The sequence below is a fragment of the Gigantopelta aegis genome, chromosome 10, assembly GCF_016097555.1.
Source record: "Gigantopelta aegis isolate Gae_Host chromosome 10, Gae_host_genome, whole genome shotgun sequence".
Lineage (NCBI taxonomy): Eukaryota > Metazoa > Mollusca > Gastropoda > Neomphalida > Peltospiridae > Gigantopelta > Gigantopelta aegis.
Window position 1 is genome coordinate 15,732,923 of NC_054708.1, and position 18,343 is coordinate 15,751,265.

The 18,343-nt window shown below is 37.5% G+C and overlaps 1 protein-coding gene across 2 annotated transcripts in view; it reads right to left on the reverse strand.

Annotated features, from left to right (window-relative positions):
* Window positions 1-18,343, reverse strand: part of LOC121384157 (protein crumbs homolog 1-like) — a 56,015-nt gene that overhangs the window by 4,633 nt on the left and 33,039 nt on the right. Inside the window, exons 13-23 of one of the 2 annotated variants that reach the window (XR_005959353.1) lie at window positions 17,829-18,127; window positions 16,451-16,807; window positions 14,978-15,295; window positions 14,143-14,305; window positions 12,909-13,062; window positions 11,719-11,945; window positions 8,709-8,930; window positions 7,343-7,531; window positions 3,240-5,168; window positions 1,681-2,208; window positions 156-234 (exon numbers count right to left, since the gene is read on the reverse strand). Coding sequence is in view for 1 of the 2 variants with exons in the window: in XM_041514413.1 (XP_041370347.1) it covers window positions 1,681-2,208; window positions 3,240-5,168; window positions 7,343-7,531; window positions 8,709-8,930; window positions 11,719-11,945; window positions 12,909-13,062; window positions 14,143-14,305; window positions 14,978-15,295; window positions 16,451-16,807; window positions 17,829-18,127 (4,386 nt within the window). In the remaining variant the exon portion in view is untranslated. The remainder of the gene's footprint in view (window positions 1-155; window positions 235-1,680; window positions 2,209-3,239; window positions 5,169-7,342; window positions 7,532-8,708; window positions 8,931-11,718; window positions 11,946-12,908; window positions 13,063-14,142; window positions 14,306-14,977; window positions 15,296-16,450; window positions 16,808-17,828; window positions 18,128-18,343) is intronic. The other variant, XM_041514413.1, reaches the window with a different exon arrangement.

Genomic DNA, 18,343 nt, shown 5'->3' on the forward strand with positions numbered 1-18,343 from the left:
CACAGCCATCAATTGGGCTATCCCTACCAAAAGCACCAAGAGATTGTTTATATTCTCTCTGTCTCACATATGTTTATTTAATAACATACTCAAATGAAGGGTGGGATCTAGCTCAGTTAGTGGAGCAGGACGTAGCCCAGTGGTAAAACACTCACTTGATATGCGGTCCATGTATGATCGGTTCCAGTCAGTAGGCCCATTAGACTATTTCTCATTTCAGCCAGTGCACCACTACTGGTATATAAAAAAACGTGGCATGTGTTAACCTGTCTGTGGGATGGTGCATATAAAAGATCTCTTTCTAGTAATGGAAAAATATAATGGGTTTCGTCTCTAAGACTATTTTTCAAATTTTTGACATCCAATAGCCGATGATTAACAATTCAATGTGCTCTAGTGGTGTCGTTGAACAAAACAAACTAACTTTAACTAGCTCAGTTAGTAGGACCAAATTCCCTCAGTGGACCTATTCCCTAATTCACAGTTCTAAAGTTGCCTCCAGCACTAACATCACGATTAGCACAAATGTAGTTTGATGTCACATTATACTCAAATTTATCCTGCAACCACCGTTTCTATTGACAGAATATGATGTCGGATAAAGCAAAGTGATATTCTGCTACTATCGGGATATGACTTTTGACATCACTCATGTGACGTCACATGCATAGCCTACATTACAAAATCACTCATTTGACCTCTAGGAAATAATAGCTTTTCCCCTTATTTTTTATGGTCTGCAGGATAAAGATAATAACTAGTTAATGATGTTGGATATCTGCTTTATCCTGTTCAGGCCGAATGAGAAATTCCACTCAGCAAAGCCTCGCATAATTTCCCATTCTTACCTTCACAGGATAAAGCAGATAAACTAGTTATTCTCTATATACATGTCCTGTTTGCTTTTAAACAAAAAACTCATTGACAGCAAAAAACATATTAACCAGGTTAAAAATGAAAATACCATATGTGTTTATAACATGGATATTATGGGTAAGTTATAGGATAAATTTGGAATATTAGACTGTAATCAGAATGTAATAAAGCTTACCAGTTCTTTGACTGTAATCACAAGTAATAAAGCTTACCAGTTCTTTGACTGTAATCACAAGTAATAAAGCTTACTGGTTCTTTGACTGTAATCACAAGTACTAAAGCTTACCAGTTCTTTGACTGTAATCACAAGTAATAAAGCTTACCAGTTCTTTGACTGTAATCACAAGTACTAAAGCTTACCAGTTCTTTGACTGTAATCAGAAGTAATAAAGCTTAACGGTTCTTTGACTGTAATCGCAAGTAATAAAGCTTACTGGTTCTTTGACTGTAATTACAAGTAATAAAGCTTACTGGTTCTTTGACTGTAATTACAAGTAATATAGCTTACCGGTTCTTCGACTGTAATCACAAGTAATAAAGCTTACCAGTTCTTAGACTGTAATAGCAAGTAATAAAGCTTACCGGTTCTTTGACTGTAATCGCAAGTAATAAAGCTTACCAGTTCTTTGACTGTAATCACGAGTAATAAAGCTTACCAGTTCTTTGACTGTAATCACGAGTAATAAAGCTTACCAGTTATTTGACTGTAATCACGAGTAATAAAGCTTACCAGTTCTTTGACTGTAATCACGAGTAATAAAGCTTACCAGTTCTTTGACTGTAATCACAAGTACTAAAGCTTACCGGTTCTTTGATTGTCGCAGCTACAGCTGTACCCGCCAGGCAGATTTACACAAGTGGAGCCCGTCACACATTTATGTGAACCATCGCCACACTCATCCACATCTTCTTCACACAACTTTCCCTGATATCCCGTCTCTGTACAATCACATGCGAAGGACCTGTCCCCATCGACACAGGTCCCGTTATTTCTGCATGGCCGACCACGACACTCGTCCACTTTGGTCTGACAGAGCGGGCCGGTGAAACCCGTGTTGCTGCAGTTGCAGGAGTAACTGTCGATGCCGTCCACACATCTGGCACCATGTTGGCAGATGTGGCCTACGCAGTTGTCGATGTTTATCTCGCAGTTGTCTCCCTTGAAGCCGGTGCCACTACACATACATGTGTAGCCGTTGACAGCATCCGTACAACGTCCTCCGTGTTGACAGGGAGTGCTATGACAGTCGTCAGTGTTCTGTCCACACGTCTGTCCAGTCCATCCGTCGGGGCAGCGGCAGGTGAATGTCCCAGGTAGATTGGTACACGAACCTGAAATTAAGGGAACGCATATTGAGGTGTTTGCATATCAAAAGTTAAAGGTTTTTGTTTTCCAACACCACTAGAGCAATTTGATTTATTAATTTTCTACTATTGGATGTCAAATATTTGGTAATATGTATTGACTCAAAAGTTTTAGAGGAAACCAGCTACATGGTGTCACTAATAGCAATGGATCTCTTATATGCACTTCACCACAGATAGGACAACACATACCATGGCTTTTGATATACTAGTCATGGCATACTGGTTGGGATGGGAAAAACCCAATCAAGAAATAGATCCACTGAGGTGGTTTGACCTACGATGCAACCACCTCAGGGGAGCTCTCTATAGTAACTAAGCTAGATCCCACCTATGTCCTTGCTTCAAGTTCTATGTATCTTTATTTCTGACCAAGCCTATTTTGAAACTATAGATATAATAACTGACACAAGTGTCATAATGCATATCTTTCATCTAGCACAACTGTGATTTTGTGGTCTGTAAAATATAATTAATATAACTTGAGGCTGATAGAAAAATGTGTGTTTAACAGATTTTAATGTGGGCTCAGTCATTATAGAGTTTTTGAACTGTGGTGAGATGAATACTAATTGCAAAATAGCTACGCAAAACAAATTCAAATTGCTACATTAACAATTCAAAAATGGACTCTTTAGCCACAAGTTTGTACTATGACACATGTTGATTGAATAAATATTTAAACAAATGCAAAATAAAGAGGACATTATAACAAAAACAAATCATAAAGGGGTGTTTTGTTTGGGTTTTTAATCATTTCAAATGCATGCAATATGTATTTTCCCACAGTCATTCCAGTGTTAATGAGAACAATGTTTGTTTTGGTTATAGTTATGATTTGGATAAACAGAATTCAGTCTTAAAACTGCAAATAGCATCACAAAAAACTGAGTCACCAATGTCATTTTTTCATGCTTATAACTCATAACATTAATAACTACACAAATAATCTTTATTGCCATTTGTAAGATGTGACAGCACCTTTATGATTGACTTACCTCCATTAAAGCATACAGATTTAATATCACATTCATCTATATCTTCTGAGCAATTATTTCCAGCATAACCAGTTCCATGACAATCACACGAAAACCCACCGACAGTGTTTACACATTTGCCACCATTTTTACAAGGGGAGGCAACTCTGCACTCATCAACATCGTCCGTGCACTGTGCCCCTGTGAATCCTGTCTTGTGACAGTCACACCTGTATGACTTGTCGTACTCTGAACAACCAGACACCGTGGAACACAGACGCTGCTGACAAGTCTCGTTGTGCCAGCCACACCTGCTGACGATGTTGTTACAGCTACACAGGCCCTGATAGTGACACGTCCCACCGTTAAAACACGGCTGGCTGAAACAGGAGTCTGCGATGTGCTCACAGTACGTCCCAGTGTAACCGGGGAGACAGGAGCAGGTGTAACCCGCTGTCATGTCCACACAAGTCGCACCATTTAGACAACGATGACTGTCGCAGTCGTTAATGTTTATCTGACAATGACGTCCCGTGAAACCCACTTTACATTCACAAAAGTAACTCTTGTCAACGTTCTGTAAACAGTTGGCATTGTTCTGGCAAGGAGATGACTGACAAGCTCTTCTGTCATATTCACAGGTCAGTCCTTCGAATCCTGACAGACATTTACACTGAAATGCATTTTGAAGTTCTACGCAAGTACCGTTATGCAGACATGGATTACTGGAACATTCTTGTGTCTCTGTTTCACAGTTGTTCCCCACAAAGCCTGGAAGACACTGGCAATGATATCCTGCATAAAACATCTTGTCCGGTTTGGAACTACTCTCTATACACCTTCCTCCATTTTTACATGGCTGTGACAGACATTCGTTGATATCTGTCTCACAACGCTGGCCTGTGAATCCAACACGACAGTGACACTGATGGATTAAGAGAGATTCATTAAAATAACACGTGGCACCGTTATAACATGGATTAAACCTGCACTGATTGATGGGAGTTTCACAGTTTTTCCCGGTGAAGAAGAATGGGCATTCACACCTGTATGTACGAACATCATTACGACATTCAGCATTGTTTTCACATGGATTGGAATAACAGTGGTCTGTATACTGACAATACACCCCGTACGTACCAGGAACACAAGAACAAACATACGCACTCTGTTGTAACACACATGTTGATTTATTGGAACACAGGTGATCGTGACAGTAATTATACTTCTCACACTGTTTTCCCATATAATTATTCACACACTGGCATTTGTAGTTCGTGTTGTCATCATTTGGTACACAACTTCCACTGTTGTAGCAAGGACTGGAAGAACAGATACGTCTAAACTGACATTTCTCACCAAAGAACTCACTCGAGCACCGACACTTGTATGAATTGATCAAGTCTGTGCAGTTAGCTCCATTTAAACAAGGCTGAGACAAGCAGTTATCTATATCTTTGGTGCAGTTCTTTCCGGTCCAACCTGCTTTACACTGACATTGGTACTCTGATGGCAAGATGGACAGACACTGAACAGTGTTGGCTGGGAAGCACGGATTGGTATCACAGATCCTGAACAGTGACTCACAGAACTGTCCCGTGTAATTGTGCGGACATTCGCAAACATACGACTTGTGGTCGTCGAGACACCGCCCTCCATTCTGGCACCGATGATTCTTGCAGTCATCCACGCTGGTGGAACAGTTCACACCCTCCCAGCCGCCGAGACAAGGACACGAGTACAAATTCCAGTCAGAGTCGCAGTACGAGTTGGCGGGACAGGGGTTCTCCGAGCAGACGTCGTCACCATGGCAACCAGAACGAATGCTGATGTTGGTTGCCACGACACCAGGCTGAGGGGCGTGGCTCGGGAGATAGTTGAGATAAGCCTTGTTGAAGGTCACAGATCGCAGACATCCTTTGAAAAAGCCAACCATCTTACCACGATATCCTGAAAGAGAAATTTAAAAACGAAATAATAATATATATCTACTCAAAAGAATTTAAGGGTCAGACGATATTTTCGACATTATTTTCTGAATGTCAATTATATTAGCTAGACCATAATGTCACGCATGGTATTGTTCCATTTTGACGAAAGTGGGTCTAAGCAACCCATAAATGAATTAAAATCCACTGTCATTGACACTGTCGACTAGTTCTAATGGCGAAAACATGCTTACATTTGCACGTAAATTAGGGCGAAAGCGAAAGGTCTGCTAAGTGCCCATAACTTGCTTTTTCACAAAGCGCTTCATTTGCACGCTTTGCACGTGTATTCCATGTTCCCAATGCTGAATTTCCGTATAATTGGAGCTTGCGTTCGTGTACGGTGCACACTCCAAATTTGACAATGGTACGACTTCAACTGACTATCGAAGATCGAGGAAGGGCTATTGCTTGGCTTCAGGATAGCAATACGCAAAGAAATGTTGCTCTGAGACTTGGTGTCAGTCAGAGTGTCGTTGGCCGGCTGTGGCAACGGTACCAAGCAACGAATTCTGTTCGAAATCGTCCACGTTCGGGAAGACCCCGAAGCACTACAAATAGAGAGGACCGCTACATCACCAATATGGCTCTACGTCAACGCACAACCACTGCACGCCGATTACGTGACAATCTGCGGACTGCGACTGGAACTCGAGTGTCTGATCAAACCATACGCAATCGTCTGAGAGCCAATAATCTACGCTGCCGTCGCCAGGCTGTTCGACCACCACTCCTACCACGTCACAGAACGGCCAGACGTCACTGGTGCACGCTTCATCTGCGGTGGCAACGTGTTCAGTGGGGTCGAGTGATGTTCACTGATGAGTCCAGGTTTAGTCTCCAGTTCAACGACGGTCGGGTCCGTGTCTACAGACGTCCTGGGGAGCGCTTCGCTGACGTTAACGTTAGACAATGTCACCGGTTTGGTGGTGGCAGCGTCATGGTGTGGGGTGGCATCTCTATCCACCACAGGACCCCCCTCTATGTGGTGGATGGCAATCTGAATGGAATCCGCTATCTGAATGAGATTATCCGGCCGTTGGTTCTCCCAGGCCTTCAGCAGATTGGCGGCGGGGCAGTTCTGCAGGATGACAATGCCAGACCCCACCGCGCCAGGGTGGTAACGGACTTTCTCAGACAACAAGGTATCGCCAGGATGGATTGGCCAGCATATTCGCCTGACTTGGCCCCAACAGAGCACGCCTGGGACGAATTAGGCAGGAGAGTTCGGAATAACCATGCCCCTCCGGCCAACCTTCATGATCTGGGTCAACTTCTTATGGCAGAGTGGCAGGCCATTCCCCAAGAGTTCTTCAGACGTCTGATCAACAGCATGAGGCAATGATGTGTCGAGTGTATTCGCGCCAGGGGTGGATTCACACACTATTAAACGAATGTTCTAATGTGTAAAATCCATGTTTGACAACCTTCAACTTTGACAGCATGTCATGTGACTTTCTTGTATACAGTGACGTTTATTTGTGGTTTTTTGTAAATATGGAACAATAAATAACATTTTTGGTGTAGTTTACATCATCAATCTAATACACTCTGAAACTTATTTGGTTATACATTTTTGACCCTTAAATTCTTTTGAGTAGTATATATATAATAATAATAATAATATAATATTGATTAATGCACAGAATTTATTAGAAATTTCAGCAGCTTTGCTCTTTTTCTGTTGTCATTACAATGTTCTTTATCTGTAAATACTAGCAGGTTAACCTTTCTACTCCTTTTTAGCTATCACATTTTCTGTGATTCTAATACAATCCACTGGACATGTTAAATTTGTTGTCATTTTAATACAATCTCTTCTGCAAGGACATCAAAAAGATCGACGCTTACAAAACCAAATTGTTGGTCATATTAATCTAGTGGAATTGATTCATGTTTTATTTATCTCTCATTCTGCAAGGAATTCATTCATCATAAAAAGATCCCTTTGTTACAAAACCACAGTAGGTATTTAAAATTACAACAAATTTCAATATGATTCATATTTTAAGGACTTTTATAAATCATATTAATTCTTTCATTCATTCTAATATATATACAAAAACTCTCAGTGTAATTCATATTTCTGCTCAAAAAAGAAAGAAAAACCCCAAGTCAAGTTAAAATTGACTGTACCAGGAGTGAGAGGCTGAGCTCCGATGTAAACCTTGATGGTGGTGTTGAAGTGAGGACTGTAGAGGTCAAATTCAGCATTAAGTTTCTTTTGGACATCATCCACAGACACCACCAGACTCCTGCCATCTCGTTGCCACTGAACCATGTGCCACTCTGCATCAGACAGTTGTTTTGGAAGCATCAGAGTTGCTGAAAAATAGAAATAAATGAAAATGAAGAGATAATATTGCATGTACATTATTCATTCATTCATTTCAACTTATTTCCATGCTTATATCCAATGAAAATTACATAGATCATAATCTAAAAATATATATATATACAAGGTGAAAATAAGGTATAGTATCAAATTATTTTACTTAGTGCTGTGTTATATTACATTTCTAAAATTCAAAATTTTAAACCCTTTATAATCCTGATAAAACTACATCTGTACCAAAATGATATGGCATTGTTTGAAATTGGTATGTAATGAGCTGTTATATGTAGAAACAAAATGTGACAGCAGAAGCAATATTACTTAATTTTAAGACTGTACTGGAAAGCTGAAGTCATCACTTTAGTCATATACTGGTAACTTAGTTGTAGGGTGTTGTTAACATTTATTTCACTGTGGTTTCCAATGAATTTTGTCTCATCACAATATATCAGACAGAAAACTATAGTTTTTATTTTCAGTTCATTGTAGATTTAAGTGAAATTTCTCTTAAGTGATGAGACCACCAAAACTAAGCTTTTTGTGTTATTAAAGTGACTGACCTAAGGCTTAAAAAAAACTATGTATTTTTTGTTTTACTATTAAAGCTATTTTTGATAATTAAAACCAGACCTTACTTTTAGATTTTATTGTTAATACAGTGAAACTCCTCTAAACCGGACATGCTCAGGACCAAGTAAAAAGTCTGGTTTTTAGAGGTATCCCGTTTACAGAGGTTCTCTTCTGAACAGATATTTAAAAAAGGCCCATGAAAAACATCCAGTTTTGAGGGAATTCTGATTTACAGAGGGTTCGGTTTTGAGAGGTTTCACTGTATTAACTATTTCCATACATCTGAAGTGTTTCTGGTCATCCATGTTTTTTTTATACTGAAATAAATGTTTCATAATTTTAAAAACACATATACTTCTGAGAAGTAACTGCTATTGAGCCAGGCTCTAATCAACTTTTAGATAATATTTCCCCGTTTAAATATCACAGATTTATGGTTTATAACTTTATCCACAAGTGTTTCAGGTTTGTAGATTAACCAAAGTTAGTGTCCATTTTCATGAGCTGAAACCAGGAACTGTGCCTTTAAGACTCAAAACTGAGGCAGTCAAAAAACAATCTAATTGTACCTGAAATTATGTCAATCTTTATACTGACCTCCATTGAAACTGGAGACAACCTGTAGTTGCTGTTTATACAGTCGGAACTGTAACCCTCGGACTTCCCCACTGCTTCGTTTTGACAGCTCAATGTGCATGAGTGTGGAAGTCACTTGTCGAGTGCGAAATTCAAAACTGCCGTCATCTCCAAAAGGAAATCTAGACCTATCAATTGTGATGTCTGCAAAACTTTTCAACCCATCAAATGTAGAAGATGACACTGAAAATGTTTTAAAAGACTCAGTGTTAAAATAAATTCTTTAAAAATATATTACATGTATATTCAATATTTAAAAAACTATACTTTGGCAAAAAGCAAACAATGGCAAACATTTCTAAACTATATTAATGATGCTATATCTGTAAAACATGTAACACTTATTTGTATTTAAAATAAAGGCTATTATAATATTTTTAATTGATGTATACAATTTTTAAAATCATGTAATCAATTTATGCTTTAAAGAGATTGTTCTGCATTTTATGCTATTGTAACACATTTTCAACTAAACAGAGCGTTTCTAATGACAAAAGTCACATTTCAGATACATAGTCTTGTTTATAATATCAGTGTGTATATACGGTACCAGAGTTCATTTCCCTCACATTTCAGATACATAGTCTTGTTTATAATATCAGTGTGTATATACGGTACCAGAGTTCATTTCCCTCACATTTCAGATACATAGTCTTGTTTATAGTATCAGTGTGTATATACGGTACCAGAGTTCAGTTCCCTCACATTTCAGAGACACAGTCTTGTTTATAATATCAGTGTGTATATACGGTACCAGAGTTCATTTCCCTCACATTTCAGATACACAGTCTTGTTTATAGTATCAGTGTGTATATACGGTACCAGAGTTCAGTTCCCTCACATTTCAGATACATAGTCTTGTTTATAGTATCAGTGTGTATATACGGTACCAGAGTTCATTTCCCTCACATTTCAGATACATAGTCTTGTTTATAGTATCAGTGTGTATATATGGTACCAGAGTTCATTTCCCTTACATTTAAGATACACAGTCTTGTTTATAATATCAGTGTGTATATACGGTACCAGAGTTCATTTCCCTCACATTTCAGATACATAGTCTTGTTTATAATATCAGTGTGTATATACGGTACCAGAGTTCATTTCCCTCACATTTCAGATACACAGTCTTGTTTATAATATCAGTGTGTATATACGGTACCAGAGTTCATTTCCCTCACATTTCAGATACATAGTCTTGTTTATAATATCAGTGTGTATATACGGTACCAGAGTTCATTTCCCTCACATTTCAGATACATAGTCTTGTTTATAGTATCAGTGTGTATATACGGTACCAGAGTTCAGTTCCCTCACATTTCAGATACATAGTCTTGTTTATAGTATCAGTGTGTATATATGGTACCAGAGTTCATTTCCCTTACATTTAAGATACATAGTCTTGTTTATAATATCAGTGGGTATATATGGTACCAGAGTTCATTTCCTTCACATTTCAGATACATAGTCTTGTTTATAATATCAGTGGGTATATATGGTACCAGAGTTCATTTCCCTCACATTTCAGATACATAGTCTTGTTTATAGTATCAGTGTGTATATATGGTACCAGAGTTCAGTTCCCTCACATTTCAGATACATAGTCTTGTTTATAGTATCAGTGTGTATATATGGTACCAGAGTTCAGTTCCCTCATATTTAAGATACATAGTCTTGTTTATAATATCAGTGGGTATATACGGTACCAGAGTTCATTTCCCTCACATTTCAGATACACAGTCTTGTTTATAATATCAGTGTGTATATACGGTACCAGAGTTCATTTCCCTCACATTTCAGATACACAGTCTTGTTTATAATATCAGTGTGTATATATGGTACCAGAGTTCATTTCCCTTACATTTAAGATACATAGTCTTGTTTATAGTATCAGTGGGTATATATGGTACCAGAGTTCATTTCCCTCACATTTCAGATACAGTCTTGTTTATAATATCAGTGTGTATATACGGTACCAGAGTTCATTTCCCTCACATTTCAGATACATAGTCTTGTTTATAGTATCAGTGTGTATATATGGTACCAGAGTTCATTTCCCTCACATTTCAGATACATAGTCTTGTTTATAATATCAGTGGGTATATATGGTACCAGAGTTCATTTCCCTCACATTTCAGATACAGTCTTGTTTATAGTATCAGTGTGTATATACGGTACCAGAGTTCATTTCCCTCACATTTCAGATACATAGTCTTGTTTATAGTATCAGTGTGTATATACGGTACCAGAGTTCAGTTCCCTCACATTTCAGATACATAGTCTTGTTTATAATATCAGTGTGTATATATGGTACCAGAGTTCATTTCCCTTACATTTAAGATACATAGTCTTGTTTATAATATCAGTGGGTATATATGGTACCAGAGTTCATTTCCCTCACATTTCAGATACATAGTCTTGTTTATAGTATCAGTGGGTATATATGGTACCAGAGTTCATTTCCCTCACATTTCAGATACAGTCTTGTTTATAATATCAGTGTGTATATACGGTACCAGAGTTCATTTCCCAAACAGGATATATCCATTTATATAATTTAAAAAAAATCCTGATTTTGCTACAACATAACGTGGTGTATATTATATATACAGTTTTAACATCCTATAGATTTCGTTTTTATGTAAACTTTATTGTCATATTGTTAAGTTGTATTAAAATCAGTACACCTTCATTGTTATTCTTAACTGTTTATATGAAGTTTATATTTACAGCTATGTAATATAGGTTGCCATGTATATTGTATGTATATAGAAGAGGGACTCTTAAGTTGTCAAACATGTACCCGATTCTTTTGTTCTTTGTACAATAAAATATGTTTTCAATCAAACTCTACAATCAAACAAACAAAACTGGCATATTTCTCGTTTTGGGTTTTGGAAATGAACTCTTGATATGTAAATTAACATTTGGTGTCAAAGCGGCATGACAGAATTCGTCTACTCAAACCTACCTTCAGAACAGTTCTTTCCATGGAAGTTGACAGAGCACTGACAGCTGTATCCGACCCAGCCTGTGGAGCAGACGCCAGCATTCTGACACGGGGAAGGGAGGCAGACTTCCTCCCTGGGGCAGCCAGGCAGTGGGGGTGGGGGATCATTGCCAAAAATGGAGCTGATGTGTGTGGTCAGGTTAATGGGGTAATTGTTGATGGTGAGATCTCGCAGACATCCAGAGAACCTAGTCATCACAAGTGAAAAACATGATAACAGTTATAAGTCAGTCCCACAGAGAATGCCTTTTTTCATACTATGAAATTTACTACAAGTTATTTACTTCTGAGCCAATTAATTTGTAAATTGCAACACAAAAATAGTATTTTTCTGTTATTTCCAAAACACTTTTATTTTTCTTCTTAAGTCAAAGCACATTCAAATTATTATAAAAACATGGGACGGACTGTAGATATTCTATAGATTTATTCAATTGAAATCCCCTTAACTGATCAGGGCCACAAGAGTTACTCCAGCCATTCAGGCTTTAGCTGGACCATTATTTTTGCTTTAAAAATCCTAAAATAAAACCCTGAAAAAAAACAACCACAAGCAAACCAAAAATTGGGAGATGGGTTTCTGAAGTATTACTCTGAATTAAGGTCTGCTATTCTAAAACAGCTTAATGGTAGTCAATAATGTGTACTTTCATTTTCATAAAGGAATTGAAAATATAATTTAGCACTCGAGAGATACCGGTACATGTAATTGTTTTTATAAGTAACCATATAATATAAATAATAATAGGCCTATTAACTGCAGTATTAATTTAAATGTTCCAGCAATTACAGATGCCTTGAATAAAGTCTGTCAGAATATTTACTTTCATAATCTAATCATTGTAAAGATTCCCAATCAAAGAGGAACAATTGAAATAAAACTAAATAGAACTTTGTACTCAGTATATCAATAAAAATAACAGTAACATACAGAAAGAAAATTAATATTCTTTGTAAACACATAAACAACGTTATTGGCAATAAGTGAAATAATAAAGTTTTTTTTATTATTAAAATAGATAGAGGTGCACATGAAAAGCAAAAAAACAAAAGAAAGAAAAATGAGTGTTATATATGGATATTGTGAAGTTCCATAACATTTATTTTGGAATATAGTTTATAATTTTATTGAATAATATCTTTGTACCCACCCATCTGAGGTTGGAATCTTGGATGGTCGAAGACGCCACTTGTCCAATGCTGGGTGATCATGAAGTTTACCCACAAACACTGGCATCGTAACCAGGATGAAGTTACCAACGGTGCCAGTAGCCGTCCCAAACAAGCCAGTCATCTCTGTAGATACTAGAATATAAAATATATTCTGTACATTTTAAATTACAGTATCATTATAATTATTTCCACCAGTGCTAGAAAGAAAACCCCCACTGCCACCTCATATGCTATTTCATCAGCTACAAAGGATCTGCCAGAGGGTAAAATGGGTATGGCATCATACCCTAATTTTTTGCAGATTTTGTTTTTAAAGTTAACCTTTTGACAAAATTAATTACCGTACTCTTATCATAACTGTATTATTTTCTTAACCCTGACCCTAAACTTAACCCATTTTCTTTCTGAGGAAGGCCACCCATACCCTCTGTTGACTATGGTTGCATTCAATTTCATAGCACCATACCCAAAAACACTGCACAGACAAGACAGCACAAACCACATTTTTTTAATATTCTGGTTATGGAGTAAAATAATATTATTCTCATTTGTATGTGATATTTTTCAATATAAGGCACACATAATTGAAATAGCATGTATTTATTTATTATTAGGAAGCAGGCAGGTTTTCTTCTATGGCAATGAAAGTTTGCTGACACACTGATGTTTTTATTAACTTTATTGATCAACAGAAATGTTCTATAAAATATCTGACAAATAGAGGATCCATCACAGGTGGGAGTTTTTAATGTGAATTTATCAACTGTGTCTACGTTAATTAGTATTGGTCGAGGCTCTGTTTATACAAATACTGATTATAACTAGACAAGGTTGATATTTTACATACTTAAAACATAAATATCTGACAAAATAATATCTTACATCTAAGAGTGAATCTGCCACCAGGGAAGGTGAGACTGATAAAAGAATATCTTATGTCTCAGTGTGAACCTGCCCCTGGAGAAGGTGAGACTGATAAAAGAATATCTTATGTCTTAAAGTGAACCTGCCACCAGGGAAGGTGAAACTGATAAAAGAATATCTTACGTCTCAGCGTGAACCTGCCCCCGGAGAAGGTGAGCCTGATTAAAGAATATCTTACGTCTTAACGTGAATCTGCCCCCGGAGAAGGTGAGACTAATAAAAGAATATCTTATGTCTTAAAGTGAACCTGCCCCTGGAGAAGGTGAGACTGATAAAAGAATATCTTACGTCTAAGAGTGAACCTGCCCCCGGAGAAGGTGAGACTGACATGGTACCAGTCCCCACTGTCCACACCATACCCAACTCGACTCACGAAGTCGGTGTTCTCTGACACCAGCTGGAGACGGATCTGACCTCGGTCCACCATTAACGCCATCGCATCAGACGTCAGCTACAAAAAACAAACAAAAACACACAAAATTTTCAACGAGCTCAAACCACAGATGTGTCAATATAAAAAGCTTGTAACCGAACATATATTTATTTATATCTCTGTACATAATTTCTAAAAGTGTCTTACATGTACTGTAGTAGTGTTTCCTTTCTAAATTTAGTTCCATGGTTATAGAAGAGAAAGAAGTTTGTAATTTGGCCCTACACCTCCCCATTGAGCTGTGCACTCATTGTGGGTGGGAGCAGGGGGAATATTTCCTAGGATATATACCTCCTGGGTGAAAGATTCCCTATGACAGAGGTACTAGGTTATGAATCCATCACCTACAAGCCTTACACATGATGGTCTAACATGATGGTTCTTATAGACTTAGCTGGAGAAGACCCTATATTGTGTGCCCTAATACTTGCTTTACTTCACCAATAGGTATGTTAGCATAGGTATGGTCCTTAATGCATCATCTTGTATTGATATTGCATGTAGAGAACAGGCGTCTGTGTAGGGGGAGGCTTTCAGGGGGCAAACCCCCTCTGCTGAAGCAAATGTTTTTGGGTTTTTTCAATTTATTTTCTGGAGGAGCATGACTCAACCTCCGTATAAATTGTGTTCACCACAGTCTAGACCATTCTTTCTACAATTGCTGCACATGCTTCCAGAAAACCGACTTACCGTGTAGAGGATAATTCCGGAAGCGTTGGTGGTCGAGATCCAGAACGAGAGTTCAGTGATGTGCGACACGCCGCTGAAGTATAGCAGTGAGCCGGGCGAGAAGTGAGCCATGTTCTGGAACTTACACGACTCACCGGAGAAACCTGGTCGACACCGACAGTACTTCCTCGTCCACACGTCAACACACGTCCCTCCATTGTGACAGAAACTGGGGGTACACGGTTCATGGCTGGAGCAGCCTGGAGCTGGTGCTGGTGATGTAGAGGTGGTGCCATCTGGGGTTAGCAGGCTGAGTGACTTCCCATTGATCACAAAGTTCTGAAGCATTAACAAAGTATGTGATATGTTCTGATTATTTTTCAATATACAATGTCATGGATAATTATTTAAAAAAACAAACATATGAGACCACTAAAGGAGTATTATTATGAAAAAAATAAGCATTCTTTGTTGGAAAGATACGTATCCAAACTTCCTATAAAAATTGAAAAACAGAATTATGTACCTGAATCAATTAAAAAAATCCTGATTATTTAATGGAGATGGCCATCTGTGTTTAAATAGTGAAAGTGTTAGTATGTTTATCGTTATTTAATTAAATATGTGATTTTTTAAATTGTTATAGCAAATTTGTGTTAAAAATATATCAACTAAAGTCTGTAGTGGTAAAAAAGACTTAATTTAACATTCCTTTAAGAGCAAGGTTAAAATGAAAATGGGACAGTACTTAAGTGCATTTTCTGTGCAGAATGAGCATACTAGAAGAGCCATATCCTTCAATATTGTTTATTCCATGCACTCAAACACAATTTTATCCTGCAACCACCATTTCTATTAACAGAATATGATGACAGATAAAGCAAAGACATGTGACATCACACGCATAGCCTACATTACAAAATTGCTCATTTGACCTCTAGGTCATCGTACAATGAGGCTGAAATAACAGAAATAATAGCTTTTTCCCTTAATTTTTAGGGTCTGCAGAATAAAGATAATAATTAGTTTATGATTTCGGATATCTGCTTTATCCTGTTCAGGCCAAATGAGAAATTCCACTCGGCAGAGCCTCGCTGAATTTCCCATTCTTACCATTACAGGATAAAGCAAATATCTGACGTCATTAACTAGATATTCTCTATTTAAACTGATAAAACATAATTTCATTCTTATATCCAGTTAAAGTTTAATTCCACTTTTTGGGACACACAATTCAGCTTCTTGAGCTATCCATTCAAGACAGGTTGATGTGTTAATGTAGAAACAATCCTGATATCACAAAATGGCTACTCTTTGTTATGAATTCCAGAGGAGAATCCCTTACCATGGTTCTTCATATACAGTCAAATCTGTGTTAAACAGCCACCAATGAGAGTATCAAAAAGTGGCCTTTTAAGTAAGGTGGCTACTTTAAACTTCATAACATGATCTTAGTCGATGGTCAAAAATTAATAAGTGAATAATTATAAATACCCCCAGACACCCAGTGAAACCATCCACCGTGTGGAGTTTGCTGCGGACGTATGGAGTAACAACGTTTAGCTTCCCAAGCTTCAGTTTGTTCTCCAGATTCCAAGGTAAAGTTCTCTCTTGTTGATGAAGTGAAAGATGACAGCTGGAGTCATCCATGTTACAACTGCTGGGATCCAAGGTGATGTTGGAGGAGGATGTTGTCATGGTGATGTCCACGGTGTGACTGAAGATCCCGCCAACAGGTGGTTTTAGTACTAACTGTCCTGTGACAGTGCTCTCACCACGACTTTGTGTTACCCATAATGCCTTGTTGAAGAGTTCCACACCAAAATGCTGGGGTCTGCCTTGCGAATCAGTCTTAAAAAGATAACAAGAATATTATATATAATAATATATTTATACCAGTCATTTTGGGAGTTATTTATACCAGTCATTTTGGGAGTTATTAAGAGGCAGTACTATTTCTTGATAACTGTTAGCTGATCAAACGATATAATTTATAAGTTAGGGCAAAACAGTTGCAAAGTGCAGTGGTAGATTATGCAAATGCAATTCATGTACCAGTAATTGAATGAGCAAAAAACCATGAAAGAAGAATTTTGGTTATGTTAGAAATGTATATATTTTTATTCACAGTTTAAAGGTACTATCTTAAAGTTGCATAATGGTGGCTTCCTGCCAAAATTATTTAGTAACTTTTGCTTTAAAATATAAACATTATATCTTCAACTATATACTAAAAAAAAGAATTACAACTAAAACATTTAATTTACTATTAGAATTTAAAAAAAAAAAATATATATATTGGAAATGTTTTATTGGAGACCAATGGAAGTTGAGGCGAACACTCTATGACGTTATGCCAGGCAGATGTTCATGTTGCTGACAAATTTGCTGTCTTTGTGCAACTCATCTGTATCTGCTGCTGACAACTTATCACATTCTGTGGATTTGCCAATTTTATCAAATTTGATATAATGTGATAAGACAGAAATCTAGTTGTACTGAATGTTACACACTGCAATTTCAATAATCCTTAGTTTTTCAGAGTTATCAGGGCTAGCTCTGGGTGAGAAAAATATTTCCCCAAATTGTCTATTCAGCTTGAAAAATTGCAGAAATCAACAGTTATTTTCTAAAAAATGTCAATTATACCATAATATTTTTTTGCCAAATTAAAATAAAATTTCCCAACTGCTTTCAAAATTCGCAGTTGGCAAATTTGGTGAGTGACCGACCTAGCCCTGGTTATTTAAGATAGGTAGTTGCTTAATGTAAGAGGTTGTTTCCCACCTAGTTTTGTTATTTTGTGACAAATTGTTAGTTATAATTTCATAAAGTTATGAACACCACAAAAAGAAGATGTCACAATACTCACTCCTCTTGTAAAAAGCACCACTCCCTTGGTAACTGTGGTAGTCAGGGTGAATCTGATTGATATACTGGGTGTGGATGTGGCCGCTCTCCTCACCCTGCGTCCAGTCGGCAGCCAGTCTACACGAACCTCCAGCCCCTGCTGCCCGTCAAACGTGGCCGTGTACACAACATCACAGCGCGGTCCGGACACACCGCTGGGACACACACACGTGTATGAGTTCGGTGTCAGCTCTTTACACACACCGCCGTGTAGACACGGGTTGGAGGAACACTCGTTAATATCCACACTGCACGTTTTACCTGAAACATATAAACATTATTATAGTTATCATCATCATCATCATCATCATCATCATCATCATCATCATATTCATATTGTTGTTGTTGTTAAGTTATATAAATATAATGTTTTGTATGCTGGATAGCAAAAAACAGGCAACTGCCAAAATATCCATTCAGTTCTAGTTTTGAAAATGGCAATCCTCCAGAAGACAAAGTACTAGTAATAAGGATGTA